The sequence below is a fragment of the Bombina bombina genome, chromosome 10 (genome assembly GCF_027579735.1).
Source record: "Bombina bombina isolate aBomBom1 chromosome 10, aBomBom1.pri, whole genome shotgun sequence".
Lineage (NCBI taxonomy): Eukaryota > Metazoa > Chordata > Amphibia > Anura > Bombinatoridae > Bombina > Bombina bombina.
Genome location: NC_069508.1, coordinates 18,848,709 through 18,867,603, shown reverse-complemented (window position 1 = coordinate 18,867,603; position 18,895 = coordinate 18,848,709). Strand labels below are relative to the sequence as shown.

Here is an 18,895-nt window from a genome sequence, read left to right as displayed (position 1 = left end):
CCAAGATCTAGAACATGCCTGATGATCATGGCCAGCACTTTGTGTGCGTCTTTAAGGTTTCTGAGAAATATCTAATTCTAGCAATGCTCTTGAACATCCCTTGATGCCCATGGTCTGCCCCTTGTGTCCCTCTTTGAGGTTATTGATACAGCTCTCATTCTGTCCATAGAAAATCACATTATGCCCATAGCCAGCCCTTATGTGCAACTGTAAGGTTACTAAGGCACTTCTTATTCTATCCATCCCCTGATGCCTGTAACCAGTCTTTTTTTCAAATATTCATTCCAAAAGATTCAGAAGAACCCAATTTTTTGCTGCTGCACAAGAACACTAAAGTAAAGCAAAACTGAAAAATCTTCCATAGTTGATTTTAAACAATTGTACTAAAATGTCCCTAACATAAGATGTTTTAGCCTACGGTGCCATGTGCCAAAGAAGACTCTCAGATATTGCACTGGAAATTATTACTAATCAGTTTTATGAGTGATTTAAAGTAACAGTCAACACCAGCATTTTTTATTGCTTAAAAAGATAGATAATCCCTTTATTACCCATCCCCTACAACAGTCTGCCCCTTATTTCAGTTTGTTTGACAGACTTGCATTTTAGCCAATCAGTGCTGACTCCTAGGTAACTACACGTGCGTGAGCAAAATGTTATCTATATGGAACACTTGAACTAACGCCCTCTAGTTGTGAAAAAAAATCAAAATGCATTCAGATAAGAAGTGACCTTCAAGGGCTAAGAAATTAGCATATGAGCCTACCTAGGTTTAGCTTTCAACTAAGAATACCAAGAGAACAAAGCAAAATTGATGATAAAAGTTAATTGGAAAGTTGTTAACAATGTCATGCCCTATTTGAATCACGAAAGTTTATTTTGACTAGACTGTCCCCTTAAAACAGCGCATGCAATGCAAAGCCAGTAATGAGTATTAGCCCTATAATTCTGAGAGCAATTATTATAAGAAAAAGTAAATATTTTAAAGTTCCAAACCACAGAATACTAGGAGAAGTGAAACTTATGTTATATAACTCAGTGTGACTGGCGCCAAACCCAGCTGCTACGTACATTATTACAACATTAAAAAATAATAGTGATAAAATTGATTCTTATAGGAAACTGGATGTATTTGAAAAGGGCACTGAATCGATTTCCTTTGTGCAGTAATGACGCCTGTACATTTTACCATAATGATTTGTAAACAGAAAATAAGAAATTATGTAAATTAAATCTACCATACAAACCTTAAAGTGTGTTTCTGTATTACTTAATGTGTCATTTTACAAGAAACTAAAAATGCATTGAAAAGAAAATAATAAATAAATAATCTTAATATGTTTTCATAGAGTAATTTGTGGAAACTGGCAAGAATATAATAAAACTAGAGACTGTTTCAAACGTCTGTGTAATTTTCCATAGCTCATAACATGATTTATACAATTCTCTGCAAAGCTATTATAAAAGCAGCGGAAATCTATGAAAAAAAATCATAATAATTAGAGGCTCCTGAAAAAATATTATTCTGAAACAAATTTATTTTTAGACATATATTAAAAATGATTGACTTGTTTATTGGGTCTTCTAATGGCAATATATAATGATTTCTGCATGAATTTTCTGCAGGGACTCTGTAGTCCAAAATGCTCTACAGTGCTGTGTTCAAAAAGTGTGTGTGTGTATTTGTCAGTGTGTATGTGTGTATCTGTGTGTGTACAGTATGTGTGTGTATACATGTGTGTTTATATGTGTGTTTCTGTGTGTGTGTACAGTATGTGTGTGTATTTGCGTGTGTATGTGTATTTGTATGTGTGTGTGTATGCATGAGTGTTTATGTGTGTGTTTGTATTTGTCAGTGTGTATCTGTGTGTGTGTATGTGTGTGTATCTGATTGTGTATGTGTATACGTATGTGTGTGTTTGTATGTGTGTGTGCATGCATGTGTGTGTATGTGTATGTTTATCTGTGTGTGTCTGTCTGTATTCATGTGTGTCTATGTGTGTGTGTATTTGTCAGTATATATGTGTGTGTACATATGTGTATTGTGTATGTTTGCCTGTGTGTGTATGTGTGTGTGTGTATGTATATGAGTGTGCATATGTGTGTGTGTGTTTGTGTGTATGTTTTGTTTGTGTGTGTGTGTGTTCGTGCATGTATGTGTGTGTGTATGTATATGTTTTGTTTGTGTGTATGTGTGTTTGTGTGTGTAAAACATTGATACAATCATTTTAAGGAAACAAATCTATTAAAATCAACTCTGCAGCAGACATTAGTCAGTTAAAATGGTCTTGAAATGTGTGTGTTTATATATATTCTATTTGTATTTGTAGGATGGTTATTGTATGAAAAGAATGTCTATAAAATCATTTATGTTCTGACCTCTGTCACTATTTTTATGTTCAATGTAGTGGAAAGAACAAAATTGTTTAGTGGGAAAAGATATGGTACCCGATCCGATATGCAGCGTCGCCTGCAAAAGCCGGCGACGCCAAATTTAGCGCTGGTTTGGTATCCTATATACGGCGTAACATAGAAGTTACGCTCGCATATTTCTGCCTTCGGCCATAGTTTTTTGGCCCATAGACTGGTATAGAAAAGCCGCACAGTTTGGTATCCAATATACAGCGTAAGGACTTACGCGCGCAGAATTCAGAAAATCTACTCCATTCTCATCTCGCCACAAATTGCAGGTGCAGCAACCCTTGCACTGACTTAGAAACCAACGTAACTCTCTGAAGGCCTAACAAATGCATGCTTAACAACATACATATCAGCAGCTTGATCACAAATAGTTAAACCTCTTCAAAGCATTTATTATTCCTGCCCCTGCAAGTTTTTCAAACCAATCACAAACAGTACAACCTCTCAACAGGAAGCCTAAAAAACCTGCCAATGCACATCCTCATTAGCCACCATGTTTCCCCTGCTTTCCATAGAGAGGCAGCATCATGGGGCACAAGGGGTGCTGGAAGCCCTACAATCCCCTGTTGTTCTGTCTACACATGCTGATTCTGTAGTTGCTGCTGAGGTCCCTGGTCATGGTGCTGCCCCTGCTGCAGCTGGTCATCGAATTACATACTGCGGATTTCCACTGCATGTAAGTGAAACTACTACATCCCACCCCCATTCCCTTAACCACACTAATTACTGAAAATATCTAATTTGTTTAATTCATGTTTAGGTCGCTATGATTTATTGACTATCATTAAGAAGAATGAAAATGGATGTTTATACCTTATGTTCACACCTTCTGTAAATACATTATTATTTAGATATATATACCCATGTGCAGGGATAGGCAAGGTGTTCTTCACTAAAGGTCTTTACCTTAGAAAATGTCCGCCACAGACTTGGCTCGTGCCTATCCCTGCACATGTGTCAATTTCTATTGGATGTGAGAAACCTTGATTTACATCTTATAAGTGAATATTACTATATGTACCCTTCATACACAACTATGTGATGTGGTTTATAGAACATGAATATGTCAAAAACATGATGATATTACCTTTTTTGGGCCATTTCTACACAGGCCTTATTATATGTTTAAACAATATTAGTGTACTAAAACACCCCTCACATGGATGTGGATGACAATTATATGGTAAATAACAGAGGACAAGATTTATGGTGAATTATAAGAATATTTTTTTTTTTTAGGCTTCTTGGATGAGGGTCTGAGGTGACTGGAGTGGATTTCCTGGTTCTCCTGGTTTGGGAAGATTCAGATGATTCTGCTGGAGTGCTGGCCACAGATGAAAGGCTGGAGGCAGTGTCCTGCTGGTGTGTGAAGTGCTCAACCAACACACCCAAGAGTTGGTTTTGTTCCCGCCATCTGTTGTCAATCTGCATCTGCATATCAGAAATAATTCTCAACATCTGCAACTGGTTTTGTACAATTCCATTTAATGATGCTGCCATGTCGCTCAGCAGCTCTATGGTACGCTGGAGTAACCTCTGTTGGCTCCTGTGAAACCTGTGTTGGCCTCTTTGTCTGCTCTCGCAGCTTGTTATGAGCCTCCTCTGGAGTGAAATGTATTCCTCGCCCAGGGGAGAATACAGTGGATCTACAGGTTCTTGAGCAGCAGTGATTCTAGGTGCAGGTTCAGCTCTATCTGCTGGTGCATCATGGACAACTTCAGCTGCTGGTGCATCATGGACAACTTCAGCTGCTGGTGCTTCATGGACAATTTCAGCTGCTGGGGCATCATGGACAACTTCAGCTGCATCTGCTTCATGGACAACTTCAGCTGCTGGTGCTTCAGGGACAACTTCAGCTATATGCTCATCTGCAGATGGTGAAGCTCTCCCAAGGGAAGAGGATGGTGGAGCTCTCCCAAGGGAAGAGGATGGTGGAGCGCTCCCAAGGGAAGAGGATGGTGGAGCTCTCAGGGTGGATTGGTAGTCCCATTGACGACTAGTGTGTGACCACTCAGCCTATCTAGTTTGCATTTCTTGCAACATGCCCTGTGTGTAAAAGCCATGACTGCCCTGATATTGTGTTGGGGGGGGGTAAATACATGGACCCTTCGTGGCTGACTTGGCTCCCCTCAAAGCCAAAAGAATATTCCTCAGGCCAGGTATCTTGCCAGGGGTCGTATGCCAATGGGGATGGCATCCCTTCCGGGTCCTCAACTGAGGCAATCCAACCCTGCTCATGCCTGGGAGCATACTGTCCATGTTGCTGCCTGAAGACTGGTGGTGGAGGTGGCGGCATGCCTGTGACTGGTGGTGGAGGTGGCGGCATGCCTGTTTGCACCCTGGTGACAAGAGGTTCTGTGGAGGAGTCAAATGATGAGAGGGATTAGTACAGTCATATATATGTCCATGTGGGCATTCAATATACATTGATACATGCTAGGGCCTATACTCATTCTCATGTCAAACTCTATAACATGCATGTGCACAATGTGATTTGTGATATGAGGGATTTTAATATGCACAGTATCCAGGTATGTGTTTCATACAATAGTTATGTGTACATGTCAATGATGGAAAAATGTGTAATTTAAGTGACACTATGGTCACACAATTTACTTTAGCCTGATGTAGGCACAGAACGTGCTTTCTGAGCTAAAAGTATTGTGATGGCTATAGTGTCCATTTACTGAAAACCCTACATGTGGCTTATGGCCTGTGTTACTCTGAGACATGTTAGTATTGCACTATTCCACCTCATATCATGAATTGCATTGTGTTAAGTAGCATTAATGTCAAATATAATTGTAGATGTTTTTGTTAGTAGGTCAAATACCATGCTCCTCATTGTGTACATGAATGTGTGACATTAAAGGGCCACTAAACCCAAAATCTTTCTTTCATGATTCAGATAGAGAATAGAAATTTAAACAAAATTACAATTTACTTCTATTATTTATTTTGCTAATTTTTTTAGATATCCTTAGTTGAAGAAAAAGCAATGCACATGGTGAGCCAATCACACGAGGCTTCTATGTGCAGCAACCAATCAGCAGCTCCTGAGCATATCTAGATATGCTTTTCAGCAAATAATATCTAGAGAATAAAACAAATTAGATAATATAAGTAAATTAGAAAGATGTTTAAAATTGCATTCTCTTTCTAAATCATGAAAGAAAAAGTGTGGGTGTCATGTCCCTTTAAAGGATGTTATATCTCAAATACATATAATACTGGTGTGTGGGATGTTACTCACCAGCATGATGTGCTGTGGTTGCAGCCCCTGAGTCACCAGCCCCTGGAAGTCCACGGACTGCTGTGATACTCAGGGACCTGCGTATCATCTCCTGCCAGGTGTTGTATTCGGTTTCAAGGGGTGGACCACCGCCTGTTCCCCTCTGGTGCATGGTTGCCTGCCCCATCTTCTCTTTCACCCGCCTCTTACAATCGTTCCACCTTTTTTTAAGTCCCTCGACAGTCCTCCTCTGTGGGGCCACACTGTTTACAGCATCCTCTACCGCCAACCATGCTATCTTACGCCTTCGGGCAACGCCTTTGCCCTTCTCCTGGCCAAAGAGGGCACTGTGGTTGTCCATGATGGCCTGGACTAGCACAACATTCTCATCGAATGAGAAGTTTGGGCATCTCATGCGCTCATCCTCTGTGGCCACCTGGCTTGCTCCCTGGGATGTCCCTGGTGTGGGTTCCTCCCTATCCTCTCCCTCCTCCCCCCTTCTGTCCCCATGTGCACCCTCTGTCCCTCTTCTAAGTGTGCCTGGTCTCTGGGCATCTCCCCTCCCATCATCCCTTCTAACTCTCCCTCTCCCCACTCCACTTACTCCCTGACGGGGACCCCGCTGCTCCTCCTGTCCTCTCCCTGCAGCTCCACTCCCCTCCGCCCTACCTCTCCCTGACATCCTCACACTACACACACTCACACACTCACACTCACTCCCAGCCTATCACACTGTAAAATTGAAATAAAAGTGTTATGTATTTTGTATATGTATGTATGCAAAATGTGTGCAATATGTAAAAATAAGTGTAAGTAAATGTACAAGCTTACCCAAACAAAAATCTGACTTAACTAACTATTATGCTGCGCCTTTCTCACTACTCTTACTAATCCTAAACTCACTGTAGTGTGCTGTAGCTCAACGAACCATCCAAACACACTGTAGAAAATGGCGGCTGCGCATGGGTTTATATATGACTTTTGAATAGCTTAATTACGTTGCGCATTTTTAGATGAAGTCGCGGGTAATTTTTACGAGTGTTAGCCTAATTTGCATAAATCTACACTTTATTGAGACTTTACGTGGACAAAATACTGGCGTAAGTACTAGCGACGACTAAAATGTGTATTTGCGCACTTTTCAGAACAACGCCAGTTTGTCCTACTTACGCCACTTTAGCATCTGACGGCGCCGTATATTGGATACCCCGATGTGCGAGGTGAAATTACGGGCGTCGCCGGTTCCCTCGCTTGCACCGAAAACTACGCCATATATCGGATCGCGCCCATGATTGGTCAAAAATAAATAATATTGTGGATGATTAGATGCAGTGTGGTTTTAATAAAAAGTTGCAGTATGGACATCTATACAAACAAATATTAAAAAGAAAGATTAATGAAGAAAGATTAGTTAGCAACTACCAGCTATATTGAACATGTTATAACTCAAGAAAAGTGGAAAGTTGGAAACTGGTAAACAGAATGAAAATTGATGTCAAGGAATGCTGTACCTAAAAGTAATAATAAAGGATGATAATTATCATCTACAAAAAAATATTTTATATGAAAGCTACAGTAGCAATGAAATGGTGAGAGCTACAAAGACTGGAAAAGTGGTAGGAGCTACAAAGACTGGAGGAGTGATGGGAGCTACAAAGACTGGAGGAGTGATGAGAGCTACAAAGACTGGAGGAGTGATAGAAGCTACAAAGACTGGAGAAGTGGTGAGAGCTACAAAGACTGAAAAAGTGGTGGGAGCTACAAAGACTGGAGGAGTGATGGGAGCTACAAAGACTGGAGGAGTGATGGGAGCTACAAAGACTGGAAAAGTGATGGGAGCTACAAAAACTGGAGGAGTGGTGGGAGCTATAAAGACTGGAGGAGTGGTGGGAGCTATAAAGACTGGAGAAGTGGTGGTAGCTACAAAGACTGGAGGAATGGTGGGAGCTATAAAGACTAGAGAAGTGGTGGGAGCTACAAAGATTGGTTGAGTGGTGGAAGCTACAAAGACTAAATAAGTAGTGGGAGCTACTAAAACTAGAGATGAGGTAAGAATAACAAAGAATGGAGAAGTAGTGGGGGCTACAAAGTCTGGAAAGTGGTGGGAGCTAAAAAAAAGAATGGAGAATTTGTGGGAGATAAAAAGTGGTGAGGATTCCAAAGACTGGAGAAGTTGTTCCAAACAAACTCTTCCAAGAGAACAAAGAAAATGTGATAATGGAATTAAATTAGAAAGTTGTTTAAAATTGCATGATCTATTTTAATCAAGAAAAAAAAAAGGAAACAGTAAGGATTTGGAAGACACAAGTTGTGGTTTTATGGTAAAGCTATTGTAGAAATATACTACAACATATTAGTCTAAAATTTTGATGTAGCAAAACAAAAAAATAAATAAAAAACCAAAGAAAACAAATTTACTTTTCATACATTGATACTTATTAAACACATGAGCTTGAGTCTGGTGGAAACACATAACCTTCAGCTCTCTGCAATGTTTTCCAAAGCATCATTAAATTAAGCTCTTTAAATAAACTGATCCCTATAATTCATAAAGACCAAGACCAAAAAGCCAAGTGTTGGCCATCTGAGAGGATTTTACTTACGGGTTGTCAAGCAGTAATATGATGGGGTTCAACTCTTTCTTTGGTCTGTAGTAAGCTCTGAGAGGAACAATAAAATTATACAATCCATTGCCAGCTGTCTCTGCAGCAACAATAATGACTTTATTCTTGAAGCCATAAGCTCTGGCATCTTCGTAATAGTTATGCTGACAACCCTAAAACAAAGGGAAGAAGAAACATGTTAACAGTTAAACCTAATGTTGCTTCCATGAGATGTATATATACACAAATACACTATAATGACCTAAAGTTAATTAGTCTTACTATACTACTGGTGAATGCAGCCCTGCAAGACAGACCAGTTCATGTTATTATCACTGCTAAGTCATCAATACTACTTTACCTTGTCTAATCTCAGGCAGCAGAAGGGTACTTTTTCTTGTAGAAGGTGACAAAATGTGGGTGAGCTTCCTATGTATGGGGAGTTAGGAGGATATCCCTTGGTGTACCTATAGCAAAGATGAAAAAAGTCACTGGATATCAATATCTAAACCCATAACACACAAAGACTAATGACAACAACCAGATCTACAACAAAACTGTGGCCTAAAAGATACTGCACCCTAGGTGGGCATCATATAATTAAATAATGTGATTGTCTTTTCAGTTATTCATCTCTCTTGCGCTGATGTATATGTTTGTCTACAAATATTAGAAAACATGTAAAATCATATTTTATTGTTTAAGATCTCTAATGCAAAAAATGACAGTCAAATTCCGTAGAAGGGTATCTTTTTTTCATTACTAAATTAGCTTAGTATGGATTTAACATATATGTAAAGTGCTTCTTTGAAATCGTAAGTATTGTAGATCCCAAGCAAAAAACAGTGATTGGTTGATATGGGCTACTGACATTCCTTACTGGCCATGTACTCCTAGGAAAAAACAAAGTTTCTGACTCCCAAACAAGGGGCCAATTTACTAATGTGCGGGCAGACATGTTACGCTGTAGCTGATCATGTCCACCGCATATCGATAAATGCCGACAGCATACGCTGTTGGCATTTATCATTGCACAAGCATTTCTAGTGAAATGCTTGTGCAATGCCGCCCCCTGCACATTCGCTGCCAATCGGCCGCTGGCAGGGGGTGTCAATCAACCCGATCATATCCGATCAGGCTGATTGCTGTCCGCCGCCTCAAAGGTGGCGGACGAGTAAAGGAGCAGCTGTCTTATGACCGCTGCTTCTTAACTTCCGTTTCAGACGGACCTGAAGTGATGAGGGTCGTAAGCAGCATCCGTTGCTTTATAAATCGACCCTCAAGACTTTACTTATGTGAACAACGTGTATTAGGGATTAAACACATGGGGGTAGATTTATTAAGCAGCAGATGCTGCCTAATACGCCCATCATTTCCTCACCTGAAACGGAAGTTTAGAAGCAGCGGTCATAAGACTGAAAGCTGGTGGACTTATATCATCCCGATCCGATCGGGATGAATCGCCGTTGAGCAGGGGGCAGCATTGCACAAGCATTTCACTAGAAATGCTTGCACAATGTTAAATGCTGACAGCGTATGCTGTCGGCATTTAGCAAGGCTGAGCGGACATGAATCGCTACAGCAAATGAGCGCAAGCCATACATTACAATGTGTAATATCGCTGCTATTTAGTATGGTCGCTATATTCATTGAAAATAATGGTCAATCGCACTAAACCTTCTCTGGTAAAACTGTTTTACCATGAACTTGTAATATCCATTTGTGCACTAATTCAGTGATACCGTATATCGCACCCCGTGCTAGCATTATAACGCCACTTGTATTCTGGGTCATACAAAGTTAGTGATGCAAACTTTACAGAAAGGGAAGGAAAACAGAGCACACTGTTTTTTGAATGTCTCTTTCAGTAACAGATTTTCAATAATTAGCAATTGTAATAAAAATTAAAAGGAAAAAAAAAATAGCCAAGGTGCATGAAATTTATTAAAAGGGGAAAATATTTGTAATTCATAAGCAAAGGCGCTGTATAATATCTTAACACTAGGGGGGGTCATTTGCAGTCAATCAAGGATCTCAAAACCAGTTTATGGAAATTGAATTTGGTAAGATTCAAATTCACCAATGTTAATGTTAGGTTAACGCTTAGTTTAATTATTTTGTTCTGAGACGACCCATCAATAGTTGTAGTTATACACTCTCCAGTGTTGGTGCAAGGAAAATACTGTGTAAGAAATATTATTTAGTACTCTTTGTGATATTTGTATTATAGGTTTAGTCTAGGCACGTTTTCAACGCAATTATATGGAGGTTTATTCAATCAGTATAAATGTCTTTATTCTTATGCACAGAATATTTCAGCAACTAAGCTCTGCATTGATAAGGAAAAGGCCTGCATACTAAATAAATTGTTTAAAGGAACTTAAAGCTTTGTTAGCTTTTTTTGCATTCCAGGGAGACATCACTTGAGTAGTGTTTATCTTATCTCCTCTGCTGTGAGCAGTATTCTCTCTAAGGCCAATTTTGTGAGTGTCCCAACGCTAAAAGAGTTAACTAGAGCAATTAGTAAACACTACTCAATGCAGACTGCATGTGTGGTTCCCTTAACTGTTTCACCGCTGGGCCGCTCACAAAACTGGCCTTAGAGCTGTGACTAGTAAGAAACAGATACAAAATGAATTGCACACTGATCAAGCAATCACATGTTGTAGCGTTAAGGTCTGAACTTTTTCTACTCCAGTCTTCATAGGGCCAGTGTTACAACAGAAAAAAAATAAATAAAAATGAAATCACGATAAATATTTTTATACTGAGCATAATGAAACACATACATTTTATAGGGCAATACATTTGGAGTTTAGTGTCTGTTTAAATGTTTGTTAGCGAAACTAATACTGTGCTCTCATCAGTACTTCCAAAGGCAGCTAAATACATCAGAGAGTTTTGATAGAAATATTTACATGAACAGTATGATAATCAATGAACAAAAAAACATATTGGGCCGGATTTAACAAGCAGTGGATGCTGCTGAATCTGCCCAAAGATTCCAGTTTGCCGGAAACTTAAGAAGCAGTGGTCATACTTGTCCACCACCTTGTCCGCAACCTGTAAGTCCGGTCCTGATATACAGGGAAACTTTCATTACTTGAAATGAGCTACTTTGCTTTTGACATAGACTTGCATGATCGACTGACTCCTGATAGACATTATAGCTCCAGGAAGCCCCTCAGCCTCACAAAATGCTGCCAATAACAGAGGTGACAAGAGGTTTTATTGTGGTGTAAAATTGTGAGCACTGAGGTGTTACCGCCAGAGAAGATCTGTCCTCTGGATAAGTGAGGCTTATAGGTTTGTCTGATGTCATCAGCATAAAGTTCTGTATCTCACCAAGGAAGGAACAAGAGGTGAGATTGTCACTTAGTTACTGTTTTTTTTGTTTAGTTAAAGATAATGATAATGTTGCACATTTATAAACTTATTTGGAATTTGAGAGACCTATATTTGTATCATTAAAGGGACATTCAACACTGCCCACAACAATAATCTATGTTTCTAAACTAAGTATAAAGAGCAAGCTTCAACGTTCCCCCTTTCTCTTACTTACTGCCTTCACTGTTCAATCCTCATCGATAACTTCAAAATTTGTCTCCTAATATGGCTGCTTAACTCCCCCCACTGTGACGTATAGCTCGTCTTCTTCAAACTAGCCGGCAGTTATATCCCATTTCTCCTACTTCAATCCCAGCGCGTTCACGGGTGTTAGCGCATGCGCGATACAATAGGAACATTAAAAGCGGAACCATAATAACCCAAGTTGTTTCCGTTCTGATTATCTTACTTTTAGTACTCCATTACGTAATATAAGCGGAACGGAAACAACTTGGATTATTTTGGTTACGCTTTTAGTGTTCCTAGTATATTGCGCATGCACTAACGGCCGTGAACGCGCTTGGATTTCAGTCCGGGGGAACGGGCTCTCATTGGCTGCTAGTTTGAGAAAGAAGGCGAAGACGTCACGGTGGGGGGAGTTAGGAAGACATGTTAGGACACCAATTTGGAAGATAACAATGACGATTCAACAGTGAAGGCGGTAAGTAAGAGAAAGGGGGCACCTTGGAGCTTGATCTTTTTATTTAGTTTTGAAACATAGATTAATGTTGTGGGCAGTGTTGAATGTCCCTTTAATAAAAAATGTAAAAACATTAGCGATATAAAAAAATTCAGTTTTCGTAAAGAGACAAATAAGAAATAACAAATAACGCCGTTGCAATAATAGGATTCCACATCATTATTATTTAACCAGCTGACCTACGCAAAACTACTGGAAACCAAGGGGTGAATGGAGGAAAGAGGAAGATGTGGTCAAAAGTAACTGGGTTAGCAAAATCAATCAATGCAATTTCCAAATAATAGACAAAAAGGTTTTCTTTCTTATTAATCAAGAAGAGTCATTGCTTAAATATAATCGTCAATTGAATATTATAATTATTACAGGAAGACTCTTAATTTTGAAATTTTGGAAATCTAAAAAAAAACCCAAGCTTGAAGGAATTTATACAAAAACTCAAAAATCAAATAATATTGTAGCAAATTGATACTTCAGTTAACTCAGAGGTACAAGTCAAGCAATTTTTCTTCAAGTGGAAAAGTATAATTGTCAGCCTCCCTTAAGCAATACAGAAGCAGATAATTATACCTTTTATGGGCACATTCTACATGGAACTGGCTAGCAAATAAGGAATACCCTGCCTAATAATAATCATGGGCTCATTATTGGCGCATTTTGCTTTACCCAGAGGGATTTACACTCTCTCATTCTCCATTGTTCCGCTAGTTTTAAAACATTTAGGGCTAGATTACAAGTGGAGTGCAAAATTATTGCGCACACCGCAAACAAGAAAATTTGCCCATTTGCGGGTGTGCGATAATGAACCAGCCTTTATAATCAGCGCTTAGAACATTAACCAGAGATCCAATCTCAGGTTAATTTTCTAAATTTGCCCCAAATGCCCTCAAAATAAAGGGCATTTTAGTTCTTTATTTAAAAAAAATGTATCATTTTTTTAAATAACAAACAACTGCACTAGGCACTGTTTAGAGACTAAAGTTGGCGGGAGAGGGGGGAAAATAGTGGATACTTACTCCTTAGTATCAGAACACTCTTCGTCAGAAAGGTTGGTCTCATCTTCTGATTGGTCACTAAGCAGATCACACGGCTGCATTGATGAATTGTCAGCCACCTCTAGGACAGGGGCAATACTAGGTCTTCTGCCCTCTTTGCCACCTTCTGATGGGAGTTTAAGCATTGGGCCACTGCTGGAGTGACGGCCGGTGTCTTGAAGATCTATTGCCACAGTACCTAAAGCAAAGATAATTAGTATATTGTACTCAACACTAACAAATAGTATTGTGTGTGTATCAGAAACTAGATTATTGTATTGTGTGTGTGTGTATCAGAAACTAGTTTATTGTATTGTGTGTGTATCAGACACTAGATTATTGTATTGTGTGTGTATCAGACACTAGTTTATTGTATTGTGTGTGTATCAGAAACTAGTTTATTGTATTGTGTGTGTGTATCAGACACTAGTTTATTGTATTGTGTGTGTGTATCAGACACTAGATTATTGTATTGTGTGTGTATCAGACACTAGTTTATTGTATTGTGTGTGTATCAGACACTAGTTTATTGTATTGTGTGTGTATCAGACACTAGTTTATTGTATTGTGTGTTTATCAGATACTAATTTATTGTATTGTGTGTGTATCAGACACTAATTTATTGTATTGTGTGTGTATCAGACACTAGTTTATTGTATTGTGTGTGTATCAGACACTAGTTTATTGTATTGTGTGTGTATCAGACACTAGTTTAGTTTATTGTATTGTGTGTGTGTGTGTATCAGACACTAGTTTATTGTATTGTGTGTATCAGACACTAGTTTATTGTATTGTGTGTTTATCAGACACTAGTTTATTGTATTGTGTGTGTATCAGACACTAGTTTATTGTATTGTGTGTGTATCAGACACTAGTTTAGTTTATTGTATTGTGTGTGTGTGTGTATCAGACACTAGTTTATTGTAATGTGTGTGTATCAGACACTAGTTTATTGTATTGTGTGTGTATCAGACACTAGTTTATTGTATTGTGTGTGTATCAGACACTAATTTATTGTATTGTGTGTGTGTGTATCAGACACTAGTTTATTGTATTGTGTGTGTGTGTATCAGAAACTAGTTTATTGTATTGTGTGTGTATCAGACACTAGATTATTGTATTGTGTGTGTATCAGACACTAGTTTATTGTATTGTGTGTTTATCAGAAACTAGTTTATTGTATTGTGTGTGTATCAGACACTAGTTTATTGTATTGTGTGTTTATCAGATACTAATTTATTGTATTGTGTGTGTATCAGACACTAGTTTATTGTATTGTGTGTATCAGACACTAGTTTATTGTATTGTGTGTGTATCAGACACTAGTTTATTGTATTGTGTGTGTATCAGACACTAATTTATTGTATTGTGTGTTTATCAGACACTAGTTTATTGTATTGTGTGTGTATCAGACACTAGTTTATTGTATTGTGTGTGTATCAGACACTAGTTTAGTTTATTGTATTGTGTGTGTGTGTGTGTATCAGACACTAGTTTATTGTAATGTGTGTGTATCAGACACTAGTTTATTGTATTGTGTGTGTATCAGACACTAGTTTATTGTATTGTGTGTGTATCAGACACTAATTTATTGTATTGGGTGTGTATCAGACACTAGTTTATTGTATTGTGTGTGTATCAGACACTAGTTTATTGTATTGTGTGTGTATCAGAAACTAGTTTATTGTATTGTGTGTGTGTATCAGACACTAGTTTATTGTATTGTGTGTGTATCAGACACTAGTTTATTGTATTGTGTGTGTGTATCAGACACTAATTTATTGTATTGTGTGTGTATCAGACACTAATTTATTGTATTGTGTGTGTGTGTGTGTATCAGACACTAGTTTATTGTATTGTGTGTGTATGTATCAGACACTAGTTTATTGTATTGTGTGTGTATCAGACACTAGTTTATTGTATTGTGTGTGTGTGTGTATCAGACACTAGATTATTGTATTGTGTGTTTATCAGACACTAGTTTATTGTATTGTGTGTGTGTATCAGACACTAGTTTATTGTATTGTGTGTGTGTGTGTATCAGACACTAGTTTATTGTATTGTGTGTGTGTGTGTGTGTATCAGACACTAGTTTATTGTATTGTGTGTGTGTATCAGACACTAGTTTATTGTATTGTGTGTGTGTTTGTGCGTGTATCAGACAGTAGTTTATTGTATTGTGTGTGTATCAGACAGTAGTTTATTGTATAGTGTGTGTGTGTGTATCAGACAGTAGTTTATTGTATTATGTGTGTGTGTGTGTGTGTGTGTATCAGACAATAGTTTATTGTATTGTGTGTGTGTGTATCAGGCACTAGTTAATTGTATTATGTGTGTATCAAGCATTAGTTTATTGTATTTTGTGTATCAGAAACTAGTTTATTGTATTTTGTGTGTGTATCAGACACTAATTTATTGTATTGTGTGTATCAGACACTAGTTTATTGTATTGTGTGTGTATCAGACACTAGTTTATTGTATTGTGTGTATCAGACACTAGTTTATTGTATTGTGTGTGTATCAGACACTAATTTATTGTATTGTGTGTGTATCAGACACTAGATTATTGTATTGTGTGTGTATCAGACACTAGTTTATTGTATTGTGTGTATCAGACACTAGTTTATTGTATTGTGTGTGTGTATCAGACACTAATTTATTGTATTGTGTGTGTATCAGACACTAGATTATTGTATTGTGTGTGTATCAGACACTAGTTTATTGTATTGTGTGTGTGTGTATCAGACACTAGTTTATTGTATTGTGTGTATCAGACACTAGTTTATTGTATTGTGTGTGTATCAGACACTAATTTATTGTATTGTGTGTGTATCAGACACTAATTTATTGTATTGTGTGTGTATCAGACACTAGATTATTGTATTGTGTGTGTATCAGACACTAGTTTATTGTATTGTGTGTATCAGACACTAGTTTATTGTATTGTGTGTGTATCAGACACTAATTTATTGTATTGTGTGTGTATCAGACACTAGATTATTGTATTGTGTGTGTATCAGACACTAGTTTATTGTATTGTGTGTGTGTGTATCAGACACTAGTTTATTGTATTGTGTGTGTATCAGACACTAGTTTATTGTATTGTGTGTGTATCAGACACTAATTTATTGTATTGTGTGTGTATCAGACACTAGATTATTGTATTGTGTGTGTATCAGACACTAGTTTATTGCATTGTGTGTGTATCAGAAACTAGTTTATTTTATTGTGTGTGTATCAGAAACTAGTTTATTGTATTGTGTGTGTGTGTATCAGACACTAGTTTATTGTATTGTGTGTTTATCAGATACTAATTTATTGTATTGTGTGTGTATCAGACACTAGTTTATTGTATTGTGTGTATCAGACACTAGTTTATTGTATTGTGTGTGTATCAGACACTAGTTTAGTTTATTGTATTGTGTGTGTGTGTGTGTGTGTATCAGACACTAGTTTATTGTAATGTGTGTGTATCAGACACTAATTTATTGTATTGGGTGTGTATCAGACACTAGTTTATTGTATTGTGTGTGTATCAGACACTAGTTTTTTGTATTGTGTGTGTATCAGAAACTAGTTTATTGTATTGTGTGTGTGTATCAGACACTAGTTTATTGTATAGTGTGTGTATCAGACACTAGTTTATTGTATTGTGTGTGTGTATCAGACACTAATTTATTGTATTGTGTGTGTATCAGACACTAATTTATTGTATTGTGTGTGTGTATCAGACACTAGTTTATTGTATTGTGTGTGTATGTATCAGACACTAGTTTATTGTATTGTGTGTGTGTGTGTATCAGACACTAGTTTATTGTATTGTGTGTGTGTGTATCAGACACTAGATTATTGTATTGTGTGTTTATCAGACACTAGTTTATTGTATTGTGTGTGTGTATCAGACACTAGTTTATTGTATTGTGTGTGTGTGTGTATCAGACACTAGTTTATTGTATTGTGTGTGTGTGTGTGTGTATCAGACACTAGTTTATTGTATTGTGTGTGTGTATCAGACACTAGTTTATTGTATTGTGTGTGTGTGTGTATCAGACAATAGTTTATTGTATTGTGTGTGTATCAGACACTAGTTTATTGTATTGTGTGTGTGTGTGTGTATCAGACAGTAGTTTATTGTATTATGTGTGTGTGTATCAGACAATAGTTTATTGTATTGTGTGTGTGTGTATCAGGCACTAGTTAATTGTATTATGTGTGTATCAAGCATTAGTTTATTGTATTTTGTGTATCAGAAACTAGTTTATTGTATTTTGTGTGTGTATCAGACACTAATTTATTGTATTGTGTGTATCAGACACTAGTTTATTGTATTGTGTGTGTATCAGACACTAGTTTATTGTATTGTGTGTGTATCAGAAACTAGTTTATTGTATTGTATGTGTATCAGACACTAGTTTATTGTATTGTGTGTGTATCAGACACTAGCTTATTGTATTGTGTCTATCAGAAATTAGTTTATTGTATTGTGTGTGTGTATCAGAAACTAGTTTATTGTATTGTGTGTGTATCAGACACTAGATTATTGTATTGTGTGTGTATCAGACACTAATTTATTGTATTGTGTGTGTATCAGACACTAGTTTATTGTATTGTGTGTTTATCAGACACTAGTTTATTGTATTGTGTGTGTATCAGACACTAGTTTATTGTACTGTGTGTATCAGACACTAGTTTATTGTATTGTGTGTGTATCAGACACTAGTTTATTGTATTTTGTGTGTATCAGACACTAGTTTATTGTATTTTGTGTGTTTATCAGACACTAGTTTATTGTATTGTGTGTTTATCAGACACTAGTTTATTGTATTGTGTGTGTATCAGACACTAGTTTATTGTATTGTGTGTATCAGACACTAGTTTATTGTATTGTGTGTGTATCAGACACTAATTTATTGTATTGTGTGTTTATCAGACACTAGTTTATTGTATTGTGTGTGTATCAGACACTAGCTTATTGTATTGTGTGTGTATCAGAAACTAGTTTATTGTATTGTGTGTGTATCAGACACTAGTTTAGTTTATTGTATTGTGTGTGTATCAGACACGAGTTTATTGTATTGTGTGTGTGTATCAGACACTAGTTTATTGTATTGTGTGTGTATCAGACACTAGTTTATTGTATTGTGTGTGTATCAGACACTAGTTTATTGTATTGTGTGTGTATCAGACACTAGTTTATTGTGTTGTGTGTGTATCAGACACTAGTTTATTGTATTGTGTGTGTATCAGACACTAGTTTATTGTATTGTGTGTTTATCAGACACTAGTTTATTGTGTTGTGTGTGTATCAGACACTAGTTTATTGTATTGTGTGTGTATCAGACACTAGTTTATTGTGTTGTGTGTGTATCAGACACTAGTTTATTGTATTGTGTGTGTATCAGACACTAGTTTATTGTATTGTGTGTGTATCAGACACTAGTTTATTGTATTGTGTGTGTATCAGACACTAATTTATTGTATTGTGTGTTTATCAGACACTAGTTTATTGTATTGTGTGTGT

At 37.3% G+C, this 18,895-nt stretch overlaps 1 protein-coding gene across 3 annotated transcripts in view; it reads right to left on the bottom strand.

Moving 5' to 3' along the window:
- Positions 1-18,895, bottom strand: part of KCNT2 (potassium sodium-activated channel subfamily T member 2) — a 701,340-nt gene that overhangs the window by 116,508 nt on the left and 565,937 nt on the right. For all 3 annotated transcript variants that reach the window (XM_053693834.1, XM_053693835.1, XM_053693836.1), the window contains 3 exons: positions 13,357-13,573; positions 8,618-8,723; positions 8,257-8,429 (listed from right to left, as the gene is read on the bottom strand). In XM_053693834.1, the coding sequence (XP_053549809.1) occupies positions 8,257-8,429; positions 8,618-8,723; positions 13,357-13,573 (496 nt within the window). The remainder of the gene's footprint in view (positions 1-8,256; positions 8,430-8,617; positions 8,724-13,356; positions 13,574-18,895) is intronic.